Below are 13,254 nucleotides of genomic sequence, written 5' to 3'. Positions count from 1 at the left end.
GTATGTGTCACACGCTGCGATGTTGCTAACTACGCCGGATGTGCGTCACAAACACCGTGACCCCGACGATAAATCGTTAGCGATATCGCAGCGTCTAAAGCCCCCTTTAGAGATTAAATAGCTGGTATTGCAGACAGATTGTATGACAGCTTATGCCATTGATGGGCCTATGCTCGCTCCTCCCTGGCACCATACAGTAATGTAAAATTGCAAAATAAAGTGTAAATTACAAATATGAAATAACATCTTTCAAAAATGATTAAGGATATTATGGATGTTTATTTCTTTCCCCTTTTTAATAGATTTGGAACAATAAGGGAGAACCGTTTGCAAGTGGATTTTGTGGAATATCTGGATGAACTGGCATCGGATATTGGTGTGAAGCCGAATATTTTTCCATTATTCTTTTACGATCCTGTGCTTGCCTATGCACTCTTGTTTGGTCCTTGTACGCCAATGCACTATAGATTGGTTGGCCCAGGGAAGTGGAGTCCTGCCAGAAAAATAATCCTGACTACATTGGATCGCGTCCTAAAGCCAACAAAGACTCGTGTTGTAAAAATAGATGAGCCAAGTTTCTTATCAATCACTAAAGTACTTGGAGCTCTGTGTGTCCTGGCAGTTTTCGTAGCTGTGGCTATGTGTAGAGTTTGAACAATGACTATTAATGTTGCCTGGACAAAATAACCTGCTGTAATCCATGTGCATTTAATATACGTGCACACCGAGTTTTTTTTTTTTTTTTTTTTTTTTTCAAGTTTTTGGAACCTAAACTGGGCAGTAACTCTCCATATCCAGTTTTAGCTCCGAACACTCCACAAAAGACTCCATGTGCACATTGTCATGCAGTGATTTGAAAAATGGCTTATATTAATGGTCTTGTAAATTCAAAGGAATTAAAACAAAGTTGACTCTTTGAAAGAATGAATATAAATTTGGAGGACCCAATATGTGTATGTATTGACAATCCAATAAATTTTAAGTAGGCACTCCTGGTGGCGGCTCTGCAGCGTAATTGAAAAATGGACATTCGGGTTTTCCTCGCAGATTGCCCCATGTTATTAGTTTAATATACACATTGTATGAGTATTACTTTTCTGGAAATATACAATAGAATTATATCTATGATAACACATTTTTAGGTGTTGGGTTAATTAGTGCAGTTGTTAGGTTTAACTCTACAGAGATGCTGGTTGTTTACAGGAAACCTTTTAGTTTCTGATCTTACGATGTTCCTTATTTTTGCCACTTTTGACAATGTACATGAAATCGTCCACTTTCCTTATGTTGACAGAAGCAACTTTAATAAAAAAAATATATATGCTAACTTGCAATTATTCATGAGATATAGTATTAACCAGTTTCTATAAATACATATTTACCTACAGAATTTGAGTACAGTGACATTTTAGGCTATGTGCACACGTTGCCTTTTTTTTGTGAGATGCAGTGTTTTTGAGTTTTTGGCTGCTAAACGCACTTGCGGTAAAATACGCATAAAAAAAGCAAGTGTTTTTGTTGTTGCATATTTTCCAATGCATTGCCTGGGTGAAAAACACTGGCAAAAACGCAGAAATAATTGACATGTTGCATCTTTGTGGTCACTACAAAAACGCACCTCAGATAAATCTGCACTGTGTGGATAGCAAAAATAAAAACTCAGACTTTGCTGGGGAAGCAAAGTCATGCAGTTTTAAGATAAAAAAAAAATGCACCCAAAAAACGAGCAAACACACTGTGCGTACATACCCTTGGATTGATTTATTTTTGGCTCCACCACAGACAACTTTTTAGATGAGGAAATACCAAGTTTTAGCTGGAGGACTGATTTTCCACTATTTGGATAATGAAATAGCAACTTTTAGCTCCACCACAAAATGCCGCCTCCCCCCCCCCCCCCAGCTGCTCATCATACAGCACCACTATTACAGTCAAAGTAATAGTAAGGTATTAAAGCTGAGAACAGTTAGCAGATAGAAATGAACATTACCAACTTTGGAAAAAAGTGCTCAGAAGCCTGACAAGGCTCATACCAATTTTTGAAATTGGTGAACCTTTTTCCAAACAAGCTTGCTAATCAGGAATGATAGGTGCTACTGAAGTCCTGGTCTACATTGGTAAAGGACTCTCAACTCTACCCCACTTCTTGTCAGCTGCATGTGTGCAAGCATTTCTTCTGGCTCCATCAGTGTCACCTCGGGTGCAAACTTCATCTTCACTATGCCAGGCTTATTTGCTAACAGCAGAGCCTTCATCGGGGCTCATATGCTCTCTGAGGTCTTTATATGTTTCTCATGTGCCATTAGGAATGCTCTGCTGCCTATGTACACAATTGGTCATCTTACTCTTTGCCGCTCTACATGTGTCAGTGAGGGTCTTCATCTCTGCCTTCTGTACCAATAGGAAAAGTGTGAGTGGATTGTTTTTATTACTTCATGTTGTGTAATCACAACATATCCAGTGTAGAATTGATCAACATCTTTGTATCTTGTTCCATTATGAGAAAAACCCATAAATCTGTTAAATCAATCAACAACTTAAGCCCTGATTATGATACAGTATGTGGTCATCTTTGCTTGAGATGGTTAAAGGAACTAAAATTATTATATGGGACAATAGTTTTATATTTTTTTTTTTTTTTTTCTTTTTTCATTTAGCAGGCATGTTATGAGGATTCTGGGTGGGTGGGGGGCAGAGAAGTGCTAGCTTCAGTGTCTCTGTAGTCTCTCTAGTATCTGTCTGCTGTGCCCTCAAATGTTGGAGACTATAATAGGTAACATTATTTTTTTTTTTTTTTTTATCCAGTATTCAAAGAATGGCAAGATTTAAAACTGTATATCACTTGAGTTATACATATGGGGCATAAAGGTACATTGTACCTAACTGAGACCTCAAATATAGTGTTAATTGTAACTTTGTAATTTTTGTAATCTCTTCAACTATATCTTGAACCACAGAAGTGTCTCTGATAAAAGAGATGCACTCCTGGTGTCAGGGTACAGTTTAGCTAATAATAGGCCAGTCTGCTATAAACCATGTTTTTGTGCCAATTTAGGCTACTATATTGTAACCTTCCTTTCCTCTGGTGGAAAATGGATAACTCCTGAAATGAGATGTGATATTAGGACTGCAAGCCATAAATTATCCACTTACTATAAACTAAACCAAGACAACCTCTGGATATGAAATATATATTATATATATATATATATATATAACCCTGGCAAAAATTATGGAATCACCTGGCTCTGAGGATGTTAATTCAGTTGTTTTACTTTGTTTGTGTTTTTTTTTTTTAAACAAATCACAGACATGGCACAAAACTAAAATCATTTCAAATGTCAACTTTCTGGCTTTGAGAAATAGTAAAAAAAAAAAAATTATGAAAACAATGTGCTAGCCAGTAACTATTACTTTTCAAGACCAGACAGGGGAAAAAAAAAAATATGGAATCACTCAATTATGAGGAAAAAAATTATGGAATCACCCTAAAAATTTTGATTCTCAAAACTAACATCTGCTCGTTAGTTTCCATCTAAAAAGGAGTGAACACACTTTGGAGACCTGTTGCACCAAGTGGACTGACCTGAATCATGGCTCCAACACGAGAGATGCCAAATGAAACAAAGAGGATTATCAAACTCTTAGGGGTACTTTGCACATTGCGACATCGCTAGCCGATGATAGCGATGCCAAGCGCGATAGTACCCGCCCCCGTCGCACATGCGATATCTTGTGATAGCTGCCTTAGCGAACATTATCGCTACGGCAGCTTCACACGCACTTACTTGCCCTGCGCTATCGCTCTGGCCGATGACCCGCCTCCTTCCTAAGGGGGTGAGTTGTGCGGTCTCACAGTGACGTCACACGGCAGGCGGCCAATAGAAGCGGAGGGGCGGAGATGAGCGGGACGTAAACATCCCGCCCACCTTCTCCCTTCTGCATAGCCGGTGGAGGCAGGTAAGGAGATGTTCCTCGCTCCTGCAGCTTCACACACAGCGATGTGTGCTGCCGCAGGAACGAGGAACAACATCGTATCTCCTATTGGTGCGACATTATGGAAATGTCCGACACTACACAGATCACCAATTTACGTCACTTGCGATCGTTTATCGGCGCATCTAGGCTTTACACGTTGCAACGTCGTTACTGGCGCCGCATGTGCGTCACTTTCGATTTGACACCGATGATATCACAGTAGCAATGTCGCAACGTGCAAAGTACCCCTTAGTGTAAATCGTCACGCAATGTTGCTAAAGATGTTGGTTGTTCAGTCAGCTGTGTCTAAAATCTGGACCAAATATAAACAACATGGGAAGGTTGTTAAAGGCAAACATACTGGTAGACCAAGGAAGACAACAAAACATCAAGACTGGAAACTTAAAGAAATATGTCTCCAAAACAGGAAATGCACAACAAAACAAATGAGGAATGAATGGGAGGAAACTGGAGTCAATGTCTGTGATCGAACTGTAAGATACCACCTAAAGGAAATGGGATTTACATATAGAAATGCTAAACAATAAAGTGACTGCCTGAAGAGAACAAAAAAATTATTTAAAAGAACTGAAGTCTTCAGTGGTTGATACCTTTTTAATGGCTAAGTGAAAAAATGGTAATAATAGCAAGCTTTCGAGACTATGCAGGTCTTTTCATCAGGCTCAGTATAACACAAAATCTGAAGAGTCACATATTTATACACAACAGGACATAGAATGGGGCAGTAAATAAAACCAGTTATGTGAAGCAGCACAATCGGTATGGCAAGGGGGCAAACTGTTGTGGCCATAGATAAGCAGCCTGAAAGTTTTATTGTTCTCTGATTGTGGTCTGGTCCAGAGCTGGGATGCCCCCTGATGGTCTGAGGAGCACATTTGAAGAGAACATGTACATTTCCACAGTCATTGATAATATAGGGCTGCATGTCAGGTAAAGGCACTGGGGAGATGGCTGTCATTACATCTTCAATGAATGCCAAAGTTTACATTGAAATTTTGAACACTTTTCTTATCCCATCAATTGAAAGGATGTTTGGGGATGATTAAATCCTTTATCAAGATAATAATGCATCTTGCCATAGAGCAAAAACTGTGAAAACGTTCCTTGAAAGAAGGCACAAGGTCAATGACATGACCTGCAAATAGTACGGATCTCAATCCAATTGAAAATCTTTGGTTGAAGTTGAAGAAAATGGTCAATGGCAAGGCTCCAACCTGCAAAGCTGATCTGGCAACAGCAATCAGAGAAAGTTGGAGCCAGATTGAAGAAGAGTACTGTTAGTCACTCATTAACTCCATGCCTCAGAGACTGCAAGCTGTTATAAAACCCAGAGGTGGTGCAACAAAATACTAGTGATGTATTGGAGTGTTCTTTTGTTTGTTTTTCATGATTCCATCATTTTTTCCTCATAACTGAGTTATTCCATTATTTTTTCCCCGTTTGGTCTTCAAAAGTAACCATTACTGGCTAGCACATTGTTTTCATGATTTTTTTTTAGTGTTTCTTAAAGCTAGAAGTTGATATTTGAAATTACTTTAGTTTTGTGCCACGTCTGTGATCTGCTTCTTTTTTTTTTTTTAAACAAAAGTAAACAACTGAATGAACCTCCTCAGAGCCAGGTGATTCCATAATTTTTGCCAGGAGTTTGTGTGTGTGTGTGTGTGTGTGTGTGTGCGTGTATATATGAAATATATGTGTGTACAGTGCAGACTAAAAGTTTGGACACACCTCATTCAAAGAGTTTTCTTTATTTTCATGACTCTGAAAATTGTAGATTCACATTGAAGGCATCAAAACTATGAATTAACACATGTGAAATGAGATACTTAACAAAAAAGTGTGAAACAACTGACAATATGTCTTATATTCTAGGTTCTTCAAAGTAGCCACCTTTTGCTTTGATTACTGCTTTGCACACTCTTGGCATTCTCTTGATGAGCTTCAATAGGTAGTCACTGGAAATGGTTTTCCAACAATCTTGAAGAAGTTCCCAGAGATGCATAGCACTTGTCGGCCCTTTTGCCTTCACTCTGTGATCCATCTCACCCCAAACCATCTCGATTGGGTTCAGGTCTGGTGACTGTGGAGGCCAGGTCATCTGGCGTAGCACCCCATCACTCTCCTCCTTAGTCAAATAGCCCTTACACAGCCTGGAGGTGTGTTTGGGGTCACTGTCCTGTTGAAAAATAAATGATGGTCCAACTAAATGCAAACCGGATGGAATAGCATGCTGCTGCAAGATGCTGTGGTAGCCATGCTGGTTCAGTATGCCTTCAATTTTGAATAAATCCCCAACAGTGTCACCAGCAAAGAACCCCCACACCATCACACCTCCTCAATGCTTCACGGTGGTAACCAGGCATGTAGAGTCCATCCGTTCACCTTTTCTGCGTTGCATAAAGACATGGTGGTTGAATCCAAAGATCTCAAATTTGGACTCATCAGACCAAGGCACAGATTTCCACTGGTCTAATGTCCATTTCTTATGTTCTTTAGCCCAAACAAATCTCCTCTGCTTGTTGCCTGTCCTTAGCAGTGGTTTCCTAACCGCTATTTTACCATGAAGGCCTGCTGCACAAAGTCTCCTCTTAACTGTTGTTCTAGAGATGTGTCTACTGCTAGAACTCTGTGTGGCATGACTCCGGAATGTCTGACTAAAGGCCTTGACCTACACCCAACACCCCCCTACCCCTCAGGGTTCTTATCTAAAATAAACACAAACACTGCGTGACATTGGATATAAAGGCCACAGCAGCCCCATTTATTAGTAACAAAAACACAAGCCATATAACAATACAATTCTTCATTGAAGAACCCCCGAAAAAGGAGGGGGGGGGGTACCTGAAGATTAACCAAACTGTTCCTTGCAACATCAGCCCACCTCCTGACCCTCAGCCGCAACACACCGACTCGAGAGCCCAGGCCAGATGTTGCCCCCACCATGTCCCGCTGAGACTCAACCCAGCAAGGACCCGTTTACCAAACAATTGCACCGCTAGAGGTAACCCGCTCCGGCACTGGGTTCCGTCCTCTCCTCTGTGCAAACCCCCACCTTCAGACACCCTCCTCCTTTCCGCCGCTGCGACAAATACGATCTTCCTCCTCTTCCTCGTCGATGTCGAATCCAAAATCAGGGCGGGCGGGCGGGAACGATTCCAGTCACTGTCCAGGTAGGAATGGCCCACCCCCCTCTGACCTGCCCGATATATGACCCCCCAACAGCACCACCCCCTGACCAATCACACTGACCCCTGATCCTAACTGACCCTTAGCACCACCCCCAGATTTCCCGCTCAAACTGGCTTTCTCCATTAACCCCTTATTAACCCTATGGCCTGGCATCCCTCCTAGTCATGTTGCCCTCCCTTGAGCCCCTTTGGGGCAGCAGTCCAGGCTCTTCCTTGACTCCGGAATGTCTGACTAAAGGCCTTGACCTACACCCAACACCACCCTACCCCCCAGGGTTCTTATCTAAAATAAACACAAACACTGCGTGACATTGGATATAAAGGCCACAGCAGCCCCATTTATTAGTAACAAAAACACAAGCCATATAACAATACAATTCTTCATTGAAGGACCCCTGAAAAAGGAGGGGGGGGGTACCTGAAGGTTAACCAAACTGTTCCTTGCAACATCAGCCCACCTCCTGACCCTCAGCCGCAACACACCGACTCGAGAGCCCAGGCCAGATGTTGCCCCCACCATGTCCCGCTGAGACTCAACCCAGCAAGGACCCGTTTACCAAACAATTGCACCGCTAGAGGTAACCCGCTCCGGCACTTGGGTCCGTCCTCTCCTCTGTGCAAACCCCCACCTTCAGACACCCCCCTCCTTTCCGCCACCGCGAGTGCGCATGACCCCTTGTGCGCGCGAGTCCTCCCACAACACCAAAGCCTTCTCGACCCCTTCCATAAGCCCTAAGGCCCAAATATCATTCCCCACCGAATTTAAATGGACCCCGTCCCGCCGCAACAAGTCGGCGGACGCCGCTTCCACCTCCGGGTGCCGAACAGAGACACCCCCGACCCGGGAAATAAAATGCCCAATCTCACGATTCACTTTGCTTCGTGCTCTGTTAACAGCCTCCACCGACCTGGCGCGCCGCCATGCCCGCCGCGCAACAATATCGGACCAGACGATTACTAGACCCGGGTGGGAGGACAGGAGCCGCAGGCAGTCATACTTTATATCTTGGATCAGGTCCCTGGAAGCCCGGAGACTCAGGTCATTCCCACCCGCGTGTAGCACTACCACATCCGGTGTTCTATCCAACTGTGCATGGTGGCGCCAGGTAGGCAACACTTCACTCCACAGCATACCCCTGACGCCGATCCATCGCACTGTCGCCTTTTCCCTGGGGACCCCCAACTGACGGCCGTCCGGTCGTATTCCCGTACGAAACGCACCCCAATACACGTATGAGTGACCGAGCACCCACACCAACAATGGTAAACCTACAAAACAAAAGGAGACAACATGGGGGGGGGACATGTGGAAGAAAAGGGGTAATGAGGACCAAGCAAATACCGCCCCCGACCTGACCCCCCCCTCCAATATCTTACAATAAGGTTGGCCGAACGTAAGATCTAAACCTAGCCGAGTCCCAGCGTCCAATCTTATGAAGAGCCTGCGCGCCCAGGCCCCAACGAGCCGCCTGAGTCGCAGACCCAATCCTAAAGGAATGCGACGCGAACTCAGCCTCGTTGAGACCGCAACACTGCAGGCACCTCCGAAAGATACAGACAAATTGGTAACTGGACAAGGCTGACCCGTCCTGGTGGGACAAAAAGGACCCCGGGCGGGTTCCCCTCACTTCTAAAAACGCCGACAGCCGTTTAACAGGGCACTCCGCTAAACCGGGTACACCCCACAGTTCCACCACACGACCTCTACCCAGCTGGTCCGTCTTTGACCGTCTCAAGCAACACCGCACCACATCCATACCACATGCCACGTCCTCCAACAACAAACCTCTGTGACTCCTCGTGTTCCTGCTCACCAATTCACTAATTCTGAACGCCCCAAAGAAGGCCAAAACAAAAGCGGTCCCAAACAAATGGCATTCATACTCCGAGAAGCACACACGGGGCAAAACCGACAACAGCTTGCCCAGCAGTTCAAAAGACACCGGGCGCCGAAGGTCTCGGCGCGCCCCCGCCCTACGGTAACCCTTCAACGCCTGGCGCACCCAGAAATCCTTAGTGACATCCTTCCAGCCCAATAACCTGAAAAAGAAAGCGATGCCGGCCAGCCTACCCGCAACCGCTGACCACGAAAGGCCTTCTTCCTTTGCCCTGCCCATCATGAACAAAACTAAATAAACCCTGTCACCTTCAGGTACATCACCTCCAACCTCATTAACCAACTCGAGCCAACGATCCCACGCTGCATTATAGCTGTGCCACGTACTGGGTGCCACCGATTGTTTGATCAATTCCCAGGCCGGCTGCAAATCAGGTCCCACAACCAGATGGGCCACACGGTCTCCTGCTGCTCCGCGTCCGGCGCCAGCATTTGAAAACGGTCCCACTGGAAGCGAGATAAAGCATCAGCCACGGAATTCAGAACCCCCGGCACATGTACAGCGCAGATCCACAAGTTCAACTCCAAACATTTCAACACCAAATGACGCAAGAGATCCACCACCGGGGGGGAATCAGCTGTCAACTTGTTAACACACTGAACAACCCCCAGGTGGTCACACATAAAACGCACCTTTCTATCTTTCAAATCCTGTCCCCAAACCTCTATGGCCACGACAATAGGAAAAAGTTCCAACAGGGCCGAATTCATGGTCAGACCGGAAACCCGCCACGAATCAGGCCACCTGCCGACGCACCATCTCCCCCCAAAATATGCCCCAAAACCACTGGACCCCGCCGCGTCCGTATAAAGGACCAACTCATCATTGGACACCACCTCACGAAGCCACAATGACCGTCCATTATACAATTGCAAAAAACGGGACCACACTCTCAGGTCCGCCTTGTGCTCCACCTTCAAACGTACAAAATGCAAAGGGTGCGACACACCAGTAGTGGCTTGAGCCAAGCGACGGGAAAAAACTCTTCCCATCGGCAAAATCCTACACGCAAAATTCAACTTTCCCAACAGGGACTGCAAATCCCGTAAACGAATCTTCTTGGCCTCCATGGCCCTTTGAACGCAAGGCCTCAAATCCCCCAGCTTGTCCTCCGGCAAGCGGCACTCCATGGCAACTGTATCTAGCTCAATACCCAGAAATTTCAAAACCGTAACCGGACCCTCCGTTTTTTCAGGTGCCAACGGAACGCCAAAGCGGCGAGCAACCTGTTCCACCATCCGAAGCAAAAGGGAACACTGCGAGGATCCAGCAGGTCCCATACACAAAAAGTCATCCAAGTAATGCAACACTGAATCTAGGCCCACCTCCTCCTTAATTACCCACTCCAAAAAAACAGCTAAACTTCTCAAAATAGGAACATGAAATTGAACAGCCCATAGGCAAACAACAATCTACATAAAACTTGTCTTCCCACCAACACCCCAACAGGTGAAAACTGTCCGGGTGCACCGGTAACAGGCGGAAGGCAGCTTCTACATCTGTTTTCGCCAAAAGCGAACCACGACCCAACTTCCTTAACCATTCCACCGCCTTATCAAAACGAACATACGATACTGAAACCAGCTCAGGATCAATACCGTCATTCACCGACCTGCCAGTAGGATAGGACAAATGGTGAATGAGCCGAAACTTGTTAGGTTCCTTCTTTGGGACCAAACCCAATGGGGACACAACCAAGTCAGGCAATGGAGGACCAGCAAAGGGGCCCGCCATCCGTCCCAATGCCACTTCCTTCCGTAACTTCTCCGCCACTATATCACCTTGGAAGCGAGTAGACTGTAAATTTTTCAAGCGAATCTCGCCGGGCTTAACAACTGACGGTATCTTAAAACCAAAACGAAAACCTTCACTCAACAATTCCGCCGACACCCGATCCGGGTATCTACTTAGAAACGGCGCCATCCGATCTACCCTCACCGGGGTCCTCCCTTTTTGACGAAGACTCTGCGGCCTTCCCTTTTCCCTTCCGGAAGCACTTGAGATAACTGTGGGCGCCACCACAGCCCGAACACTCGTGCTTGAATCGGCAGGAGGAACCAAATCGGCAGTCCTTTTAATTGAACTGCCAGCAAACGCCCTTTTTGGGCCCCGGCGGGGTGCCAAATGATCCCCCGCCGGAACCCCCTGGAAAGGACTGCGATGACGACTTCGGCGCAGCCATCAGTCGCATCCATAGACGGATTTCTTTGTGGTACCACCGTAAACTGGGTCTGACCGCTTTCCTCTGGCGAAACTGCTCGTCATACCGTAGCCAAGCAGTCCCCCCATAGGTCCTATACGCTTCACAGATAGAATCCAAATAACAAAAAAGCACCGAACAGTTATCCGGAGCCTTTTCGCCTACCACACTGGCCAGTATCACAAATGCCTGCAGCCATTTCTGAAAAGTGCGAGGAATAAGGCGATAACGCCGCCGTTCTTCTTCGTCCTTTTTGCTCTCGTCCGGTTTAACCCGATCCAGGTTAAACTTTTCCAACGGAAGCAACGAGAATATTTCAACATATTCGTCCTTCCATATTTTTTCCCTGGTCTCCTGCTTCAGGTGCGCCCCCAACGGCCCATCATAGCACACATACACTTCCCCTCTCGCCTTGTCATCTAAGCGAACAACATCCACTGCAGCCGCAGCTGCGGCAGCGGGAGCCGCCACCACCGGCTCACCAACCACATTGCCACTGGCAACCGCGCCGGCCGCGGGAGCCACAACATCCTGCCCCGTCGCTCCCTGCCACACCATGCTAGGGCCACCCACGGGGGAAAACAAACCCCTAACCAACCTCAGCAACTCGGATGCCACACTGCCGTCACCCGGCACCGCATTCATGACCTGCCCACCACTCGGGCCACCAAGCAAACCACCCGTACCACCAACCACATTCAAACCCTGCACGCCACCCATATCACCAGACTCACCATCCATAGCCAAACCAGTCGTACGAGAAATAGGAAAAACTGTGGTCTTACCAGGCTGACTCCGAGAAGATCCCGAAACAGCCGTCACATGTCCTCCGCGTCGCACTCCAGCCGATTCGCCGTCATCAACGATATGGTCCCTAGTGTCGTCCTCCGCGACGTCCTCCTCCAAGATGGCATCATCCTCCTCACTGGACCCAGGTCCAGGGAGCCCGCCGTCCGGCAGACTCGACCTTAGACCCCGTCCGCCCGCAGAACCACTTATCCTCAGCGCCGTCCGCGACGACCAGAAGCTGGCGCCTCCATGTAATCTCTGCCTGGGGCATGCCGGCCGGCATCCCCGCGTGCTCCAGCGGTCCCCGACGTCGTCCTGTCGCCGTCCGTCCTCCGTTCCGGAAGGCCGGGCCCCGCTGATCCGGGCCGTCTCCATGCTGAATCCCCCGCCGGCAATGGAGCCCTATGCGCCTGCATAGGCCCCGCTCGTTTCCCTGCGCGTGCTGCAGGTGCCACTGCAGCCTCATCCATGACCTGTGACCCCACTGGCCCACGCAACCCCGCTGGCCCACGCGACCCCGCTGTCCCACGCGACCCCGCCAGCCCACGTGACCGCGCCGGCCCACACGACCGCGCTGGGTCAGGTGACCGCGCCGGGTCAGGCAAGCCTGCCGGATCACGAGAGCGCGCGGGGGAAGGTGAGCACGATGGGTCACGTGACCGCGCCGGGTCGGGTGACCGCGCCAGGGCAGGTGACCGTGCCAGCCCACGTGACCGCGCCGGCCCACGTGACCGCACCGGCCCACACGACCGTGCCTGCCCACGCGACCGCGGCGGCCCACGCGACCGCGGCGGGTCAGGTGAGCGCGCCGGGTCAGGTGAGCGCGCCGGGTCGGGTGAGCCCGCTGGATCACGAGGGCGCGCTGGGTCAGGTGACCGCGCCGGGTCAGGTGACCGCGCCGGGTCACGTGGCCGCGACGCGCGCATCATCACAGTGCGCCGCGAACCGGAAGAGGAGGGGAGGCCGGCCATGTCGCTCACCGCCCCGCTGCCTTGATGCCCGCGGCCCGACTTCCGGCCTGGGCCTCGCGACGTCCCGACTCCTGGATCCACCGCCGCACTTCCTCCACTGGGGCTCCGTCTCCGCTGCCGGCTCCTCGGCGTCATCTCTGGGCTGAGGCACTCCGGAGGCCGCGTTCTTCGCTGCCGCTTCGGAGGCAGGGGGGTCCCATCTTCAGCGC

The 13,254-nt window shown here is 48.3% G+C and overlaps 1 protein-coding gene across 3 annotated transcripts in view; it reads left to right on the top strand.

Moving 5' to 3' along the window:
* The window catches only part of LOC142250140 (dimethylaniline monooxygenase [N-oxide-forming] 2-like), a 62,169-nt gene extending 60,849 nt beyond the window's left edge, over positions 1 to 1,320 (top strand). For all 3 annotated transcript variants that reach the window (XM_075322251.1, XM_075322254.1, XM_075322255.1), the window contains one exon: positions 303 to 1,320. In XM_075322251.1, coding sequence (XP_075178366.1) covers positions 303 to 654 — 352 coding nt within the window. In that variant the 3' untranslated portion in view covers positions 655 to 1,320. The remainder of the gene's footprint in view (positions 1 to 302) is intronic.
* Positions 1,321 to 13,254: the final 11,934 nt, after the last annotated feature.

This window comes from Anomaloglossus baeobatrachus, chromosome 8 (assembly GCF_048569485.1).
Source record: "Anomaloglossus baeobatrachus isolate aAnoBae1 chromosome 8, aAnoBae1.hap1, whole genome shotgun sequence".
Lineage (NCBI taxonomy): Eukaryota > Metazoa > Chordata > Amphibia > Anura > Aromobatidae > Anomaloglossus > Anomaloglossus baeobatrachus.
This window is presented reverse-complemented; position numbering and strand designations above follow the sequence as displayed.